The 8,742-nt window shown below is 37.3% G+C and overlaps 1 protein-coding gene across 1 annotated transcript in view; it reads left to right on the plus strand.

Moving 5' to 3' along the window:
- The window catches only part of pdzd7b (PDZ domain containing 7b), an 8,096-nt gene extending 1,160 nt beyond the window's left edge, over nucleotides 1-6,936 (plus strand). Inside the window, exons 4-14 of the mRNA XM_059532932.1 lie at nucleotides 529-676; nucleotides 1,454-1,514; nucleotides 1,587-1,970; nucleotides 2,899-3,102; nucleotides 3,731-3,828; nucleotides 3,894-3,985; nucleotides 5,045-5,136; nucleotides 5,231-5,281; nucleotides 5,915-6,364; nucleotides 6,570-6,670; nucleotides 6,747-6,936. Coding sequence (XP_059388915.1) covers nucleotides 529-676; nucleotides 1,454-1,514; nucleotides 1,587-1,970; nucleotides 2,899-3,102; nucleotides 3,731-3,828; nucleotides 3,894-3,985; nucleotides 5,045-5,136; nucleotides 5,231-5,281; nucleotides 5,915-6,364; nucleotides 6,570-6,670; nucleotides 6,747-6,908 — 1,843 coding nt within the window. The 3' untranslated portion in view covers nucleotides 6,909-6,936. The remainder of the gene's footprint in view (nucleotides 1-528; nucleotides 677-1,453; nucleotides 1,515-1,586; nucleotides 1,971-2,898; nucleotides 3,103-3,730; nucleotides 3,829-3,893; nucleotides 3,986-5,044; nucleotides 5,137-5,230; nucleotides 5,282-5,914; nucleotides 6,365-6,569; nucleotides 6,671-6,746) is intronic.
- Nucleotides 6,937-8,742: the final 1,806 nt, after the last annotated feature.

Raw genomic sequence — 8,742 nt, forward strand, 5'->3', positions numbered from 1 at the left:
ACGTGAATATATATATATATATATATATATATATATATAATTTAATTTGGTTTGTCATTTTTATTTTTTAAATAGGTCTATTTGGTTTTCATGACATTATTTCATTATTTTTATTTTTATTTATACACAAATAAACTAAATGAAAAAGAGAAACATTGCCTTACTAACTAGCTTAAATAATGTAGTTTTAAGGTTATTTTTAATATTTAGTTTTAGTTTAAGTTACTTTTACGTCGTTTAACAAAAAGAGTTTTAGAGTCAGACAGACCAATAAAATCTAAAACAAACCACAATACAACCCTTAAACCACATTAGACACCAGACCACGTTAAACCTAAGCCACATCAGACCCAGTAACTCACAATATAGGAATTATACACACAAACACATAATGTATTAGAGTTAATAATCACGCTTGGTTTCGCTCGTTGTGAACCAGATACTGAAGCAGTCACATAAATGCTCACAGAAAAGCAGTGTGTAAATGTGATATGAACAGAGCACTAGTGTCTGATTGGCTGTTTGCAGGCTGGATCCCGGGGGTCTGGCAGAACAGGGCGGAGTTAAGATAGGGGATCAGATCCTGTCGGCCAATGGCGTGAGCTTTGAGAACATCGACCATTACAGAGCAGTGGAAGTGCTGAAGAGTCAGCCTCATGTCATGCTGACTATTAAAGTGAGTCTCACACACACACACACACAGAGCAGATGGCTGATGTGGCTCTCTGGTTTCTGTGCATTATTCACTCTGTTCCTGGATCAGCTCTTCCTGCAAACCCAAACACGTCAGCTTTCCAAACACTCATGACCAGGACCCAGACAAACCGTTTTAATACTTATTTTTTTGCCAGTACAGACAAAACAGTCAGGTTTCTCTAACACAGTGTTTCGCCAAAAAATTACTAAATTCACTAAATCATTAAAAATGTCAAATTAAACAGTCATTTAAAAACAAAAAAGGTCAATTAAAATGCTTACTACAAATAAATGTTTTATATATTATATTTATTTGAAAATGTATTTTGCATGTAATACGACCCTTAATCAACATCACAGAACCATAAACATACCAAAGTGTTGGTTACATTTTTAAAATATGAATTAAATAATAAAAAATGTAAAACTAAAATAATTTTCAAATCAAAACATTTAAAGAAAAACACTCAAATTGAACTATAAATATGTAAGATTAAGATAATTCTAACATCAAAACAAAACTAACATAAAGATAAAATATTACTATTATTATTTTAATATTAAAAGATAAAATGTTTTATGTTTAACTGCACATCATGTGACTATTTAGCTACGGAGAACCATGAAATATTAATCAAATAATAAGAATGTAAAATATATATATATAATATATAATATCTGAAGGTAACTTCTGAAAATATAAAGCTTGATGAGACTGACAGCGTGTATATGAGTGTGGATGATGTTTTGTTCACAGGAAGCAGGCAGATATCCAGCCTACAAAGAAATGGTGACAGAACTCAGCTGGGTGAATAAAAGTGAGTTTCTTTTATCAACATTTACACAGTAATATAAAGTGTTAAGTGTTGACCTCTGACCTCTCCCAGCAGGCAGCGGACCCATCTATTCGTCCTCTCAAGGGTCGGAGTCTCTCTCATCCGCCTCCTCTCTGTCCTCCGGGACCCCCCTCGGCTCCGTCAGCAGACTCTCTCAAGCCACACTTCCTGTTAGCCTGCCTTTAAGAGCCAAAATGGCGGACGTCTGTGGCTCCACCGAGGCCCAGTTTCATCCAGATTCCACTGATAGTGACAGTCGTTCGGAGCAGCTGCGGACCGTGAGCCGAGGACCCACAGAACTGCTGCAGGACTCCAGGATCCGGAGCGAAGGAGAGTCGGGAGAGAGAAGACGGGGAGACAGGAAAACATCTCTGCTGTCAGCTTTCAGTCGAGCGAGTCCTTCGATACGCCGAACTCGAAGTCATGTGACTGTGTCAGGTGGGGTACACTGAGAGCACATGCAGCCACATACGACGAAATAAACCTTTCAGACCACTTCTAATAATCTTTGTGCTTTTTATTTTTGACATGAAACTCAGCTCAAATTTGGTCAATTTTAGCACTAAATGTGGTTTTGATGCCCCCAATGTGTTGTAACGAGTCGCTGTAGTAAAGTGTTCATCTCTTCTTCTTTAATACTAGTTATAGCAGCAAATAAACATGAATGAACATTGAGAAACAGAACAACTTACTGAAATGAATCTTGTGTTGTGTAATCGATCAATCAGTGTTTAAACTGTGGAAAGACATCAATAAAACACTTTGAGATCAATAACGTCACATTTATCTCAGAAAACACATACAGTGTTTATAAACTCAATAGTCAGCTAGAAAAGAAAAAAAATATACACTATATTACATAAGTTATATTTTTAATGAACCTATTGTTTTTATTATTTAACATTAAATCTGTCCCAAAATGTTTTTATTACAGACACCGTTGACATTTTTATATTTTAGCAAAGAATTAAAAAGTGGAAACATAAATATATGTTGCTTTATGTCCAGTTACATTTTTCTATATTCAGCTAATTTGTGTTTGATATTAAATGCATTCGATTAATCAGTTGGTTTTTAAATACAATTATTTTTGGTTTTCGGGTAAATCATTATTTTTATTTATTTAAACTTTAATTTAATTTTAATTTCTGTTTCAGTAAAAAAAAAAAAAAAGTCATATTTTGCTATACCGTTTTAAAATAATAAATAGATTAATGAAGAAACTCAATTTCCAATTTTGCAAACTGGCACTTTAATTTAATTTTTGAAGTGCAAATACCTCCAGATGTAACATTTGTCAGCAATCATCTGTCTGCCTGATTTCATGCCCCTGTTTAACGACCGCTAAACGCTTTGTTTCTCACAGAAGAGGAGAAGAAACAGAAGAGGAAGCAGACAGAAAGAGGAGAAGAGGGAAGCAGTCCGCTGCAGCGCTCCAAAACCTTCTTCAGTCTGTTTCGAAGGAGAGATTCCTCAAGATCACGCTCCAGATCTCCGTCCCGCTCAGAGAGCATTCTGGGTAATATTAGACATCAAAATCTGAAACAGCACTGCGTCTGTCTTTCATGCAGCAGACGAAAACAAAAATAAAAAACGAAATAAAAAATTTGATAAATGCTCATTATAAATTTATTTTATTTTAATTCAATACTAAAAATATTGCTAAGCAAATGTTTTATATTTATATGGCAAGTTAACACATTAATTGAATAATGCAGACAATTGTTTTATCATGGATTAAAACAGGTTTTTATTACCATATTTTTCGGACTATAAGTCGCACCCGAGTATAAGTCGCATCAGTCCAAAAATACGTCATGATGAGGAAAAAAACATATATAGGTTGCACTGGACTATAAGTCACATTTATTTAGAACCGAGAGAAAACATTACCGTCTCCAGCCACGAGATGGCGCTCTATGTCTTCAGTGTAGACTACAGGAGCACTGAGCAGCATAGAGCGCCCTCTGGCAGCTGGAGAGGGTAATGTTTTCTCTCGGTTCATTTCTCTTGGTTCATGTCAAATTAATTTTGATAAATAAGTCGCACCTGACTATAATTCGCAGGACCAGCAAACTATGAAAAAAAGTGCGACTTATAGTCTGGAAAATACGGTATTATGAAAGTCCATTGCTGAATGCATGTATAAGAATAAGAGAAATCTGATCTAAACCTGACCGTACTGAATGTTTCTACAGGTTTATCTGAGAGGGACGCTCTAAATCAGGTGCGAGCGATGGCCCTCAGATTACTGGAGGATGAAGATGTGCTCATGCTTATGGACATCTGTGAGCGGGTAAGAGATCTCACATAATTAAAGCTTTTTTTTGCCCAGAGGCAAAACTGGTGCTGTTCTTCCAGTATTTATCAGAGCGAGGGCTGACGACGCTCGTGCATGCGCTGCTAGCCGTCCTGAACACGCCAGAGAAGCTCCTTCTGCTCCGAGAGATCAGGTGAGAGCAAACAGTGACCAATCCACAAACTAAAGCATCTTAAAGAAAATCTGGCTTACTTTCCAGTCATGTTTGGGATCCTTTTGACACGTTTTGATCATTCGTACGGGAAACTTTTCAAAAATGTTAAGGAAAATATTTTTAGTTTTTAGTTCATCGTTGTTGTGTAAATGTACCCTAAAATTATCAGTATCATTTTGACTTTTGAGTTCCTCTTTTATTACATAAACATGCATGCGTAGTCCCAACACTCTGGTGTTTTGTGAACGTGCATATTTTATGATATTTTATTATGATATTTGTGAGCCAGCTTGATTCTCATTTTCTAGCAGTTGCAGTCCAAGCATGCATAAAGACCTTTTATAAACCGATTGCACATTAGTTTTTTTAAAATATATATTTAATATCCTTATGAAGTGTCTGTATAACTTGTGTTGTTTTATTAATGTACCTTGGCTAATGTCCTTGTACCTTGTCCCCGATCACTTAAAACACATTAAACACTGGTTCATGGTTCACCAGACCACTGTATAACCCTCTGAATTCATCAAAACAGTATAACGAAGCCTCGTTTGCTCAAATCATGTGATTTGGCCAGTTTGATGTGCATTCAGAACCACTGATTCGAAACGAATGATTTGCAATAGTTTCCGAGCTTCAGCAGTGTTTTAAAGTTGAAAGAACAGAAAGATGTGTTTCGTTGTATTTCGTGTGCAATGCAAACATGTTAACATCTCAAAAGTGTTTGATTCATGACCCTTTAAATCGAAATATCAAGAGGGAGAAAGAGTCTTTATCAGATAATGATGCGTACAAATGGGTGTGGGGTAGAAAACCTAAATTAAAATGTTAGTTTTAGCCTTTGTGTGAAATTATCATTGCTCAGACCTTTCAATACCACAAAACATGCTGTGGTTTTAATTATGAGTTAATGCACAGTTACTGTGTGTCTCCATTCAGATCTCAGAAGTGCACACAAGAAGAGTTGAACAGAAACCCAGTAACTGTTTATCTGTGTATGCTTCACAGATGTTACTGTAATTTCTCTGTTCCTCTCAGATCTCTCGTGTCCTCCAGCGATCTTCTGCTCTTCAACAGCATGGTGTCTCCATCCGAAGAAGAGGCTTATGATATTCTGAAGAGTCGCTCACGTAAGGTTATCACAGTCTTCAAATACTACTACTAATAATAATGCATCTTGACAGTGGCTCATAGTTCACTAGGTTCATCTCGTGATTTAATTAGGCAGAAGTTCTCCTCAGTCAGGCCACGCCCCCCTCGTCACACCTGCACCAGGTACATTATATCTATTAATAATCCCATCTACTGTTAAAGAAAACTTCCCAGCCATCATGTATAACTGACTAATAGCTGAAAAACAATGCTGAAACGGTTTATTTTTAAAGGATTGTTCACAGAATTCTTCTACACCAACACTAGAGATCTGTTGAAGTTACAATGAAACAAAGTTGCACGGATTGTTCCGGTGCTTGATTCTGATTGGCTGAGCCAAGTTCAAAGCTGTTGTAAATAACTCTACAAAGTAACATTCACCTTTGTTTACGTTTGTGTGTTGCTCGGCAACCACTTTGTTGCAACCACAACTGTGTCTGAGGAGCTACATTGTTTGGTGGAAGAATACTGTTTTTAGTAATATCTTTACACGTTATTTGCTTGGTTTTATTTCGTGAAATCTTGTATAAAGTATATGGAACAACACCCCTTCACTGTTATTAATTCACTGTAAACCACAGCTTCTTGGGGCTTATTCACCCTTGAATAAATGTTGAAATGCCAGCTGGGTTGGAACGTCGTTTGAAGATTACACAATCTCGAACCGATTCAGACTGATTGCTGGTTTTGTTGTGTGCTATTTATCAACAAACATTACTCCAAATGATAAATGGAAAGCGTGTCTCTCTGCCTCAGATCGGCACGGTGGATTGGAGCTTCATGCCGCGGAGGATCTTGAGAGACAGAATCAGCTTCTGGAAGGTCTTGAGCAGCTGCGTCTGTCCTGCGGTCAAGACCAGAACGAGTCCAGAGGCTTCAGCCCGTTACTGGACGTTCCTGTGGACACCTACGGTCATTCAGACTCATTAACCTCCTCCAGGACGTCTGCGCTGCTTCCCAACTGGCTGCTGACGGAGAACACGCGTCCAGACTCTGGACAAACGCTGGACGACGCTCTCAGCCGCAGCATCACTGTAGTGGACGCGCCTCGACACAAGAGACCGCTGCTCTCACAGGTCTTCGGTTCCCTGAAGAAGTGCCATAGTTCGACCGTGTCACCTGGGCTGGAGGCTGTATGTGAGAAACACACCTGTGAAGAGTTTGAGCTCAGCACTGTCCACATCAGCAAAACCAAGCAGTCTCTGGGTATCCACTGTTTCCTTTCCCCTCTGTTTCAGTGCATCTAAATAGAAGAACTTCTGAATTATAGGCTACAATTTCTATTTGTTGTTGTTGAAATATAATCGTTTGCTTTCATAACTTGCTTCATAAAAGATATATTTAAATATACAGTACAAGATTAAGACCTCACAAACAGATAAAGTGTGTGTGTGTGTGTGTGTGTGAGCAGGGATCAGTGTATCCGGAGGATCAGAGTCGAAGGTTCAGCCCGTGGTGAAGATCGAGAGGATTTTCCCAGGAGGAGCTGCATCTGCTAGCGATGCTCTGCGGGTAACACGAGTGTGTGTGTGTGTGTGTGTGTGTGTGGGGTCCAGTGTGAGTCAGGGATCTGTTCTGTGTGTCTCAGGCTGGTTTTGAGCTGGTGTCGGTGGATGGTGTCTCTCTGCAGGCCGTCACCCATCAGGACGCTGTGGAGATCATTCGACAGGCCTTCAGTAATAAGAGCATCAACCCCATGGAGCTCGTGGTCAAAGTTCCCAGAGAGCCCAGAGTCTCAGCGTACGTATGATCTCAGGATCAACTACACCTCACATCTGAGCTTTGAAGTGTTGCTAAACAGGTTTCTTGTTGTGGTTAGAAATATATTTAAAAGGTTACAAAAATGTTTCTTTCACAGCATTCTAGTTTTTCACCAAAAATACATAACATTATTTGGAATGTTCTAAAATGTCCAGTTTTCTTGATTGTTAGTAGAATGTTATTTAAAGGTTACAAAAGCATTTCTTACAACTCTACTTTATTTGTAGCTGAAACATTATTTTAGATTCTAAAACGTCCAGACGATTATAGCATTATAATCATAATATTAGAAAAATGTTTGTACATATCTCATCACCGAATGTTGTTGTTTTGTTATTTTTAGAACGTTAAAATGTTCTTGCTGTGGTTGGAATGTTATTTATAGATTACAAAAACATTTCTTACAACATTCTACTTACTCATTTTTTACCCTATGTTTATTTCTAATATTGTCAGAAATACTTGCTGCAGCCGTTTATGAACAGAAAGTACCAGTGAGTCATTGCAGGTGTTTAATTACAAACAGCTCATAGGAACATTAAATATACAGCACAAAATATATACAGTGTATTGGTTTCATACAAATACTGATCATCACCACCACAGTCACCCACAAGATCTATTCACAGTGGCTTTTATGTGTGCAGTAATGGGTTTCTTTTACTACAAATATAACAGTCAATAGCTTTTTTGAAAATAATGAATATTGCTCACATTAGTTTAATATAGACATGTTCAGCTCCTGTCAGAATTACTGCTGCTCATGATGATTATTGAATAGCAATACAGATGCAGTTCTGTTGCTGTTGATAAGAGCTAAGTACTTCATAAATACACTATTGAAGAACAGAATCATTTGATTTTTTACATAAGAGTAGCTTGAGTTTCTAAGTTTGTTATTATGAGTTGAGCAAAGACATGAGCAGCGTTTAGTAATCAGACGCTTAATTACAGTAATTCTGACACGATGTGATCGCAGGATAACACGGAGCAGGACTCAATGCTGATGTGCAGCCAATTTGGGATATCGCATTAAAAAGATTATAATAATATAAACAGGAGGATGGAGAAATCAAAATGCACATAAAATATAAAATGTGCTTGACAAAACAGTTAAGAGTTGTTCTGAAACATCTGAGCCTTCAACAGTGTTTACTGTCACATTAAACTAAATAAAATAAGTGAATTTCTCACATACCAGCTTTCAGAGCAGTGTTGTTTCTCTCTATTTTTTATGCTCATATTTTCCAAATATTTTGAAAATTAAAACTTAAAAACCTTATTCTTGTAATTTTGACCTATTTTCAGTATATATATATATAAACTTTAGTATCAATACTTTAATCTCATAGTTCTGTGACATTTATTCTCAAAACTTTGACTTGAATCTTACAATGCTGTGACTTTTTATTCCCACTATGTTAATTATTACGTTTTTTTTTTAACATGGCATCAAAACACTGTCAGATGAGCCAAAGTCTCAAAATGGTTTGGTAGAATCCAAGATTAATTGGCAACACTGGATGGAAACGTAGCTGATGACACAAAGTGCACTTCTGTGAGTTTACAAACTGTGCCCAAAATGACATCTCACCAATCATGGGCCACGAATGATGTAGCATACTTCAAACAGCATTGAGCTCTGTCTGTCGACCTGGAGCTCTGTTTCCCGTTCCACTGTAATATATCATTGTTTTCTGTGTAACACAGGTGTGTTTGTAGCATTCAGCGCATTAAATGGCATTCTAAAAATTCAGCGCTCAACTTGAGTTGTTCAATTACCAAAAAACATGTTTTTTTCCCTTTTCCACTTCCTATGTGCC

The sequence above is a fragment of the Carassius carassius genome, chromosome 40 (assembly GCF_963082965.1).
Source record: "Carassius carassius chromosome 40, fCarCar2.1, whole genome shotgun sequence".
Taxonomy (NCBI): domain Eukaryota; kingdom Metazoa; phylum Chordata; class Actinopteri; order Cypriniformes; family Cyprinidae; genus Carassius; species Carassius carassius.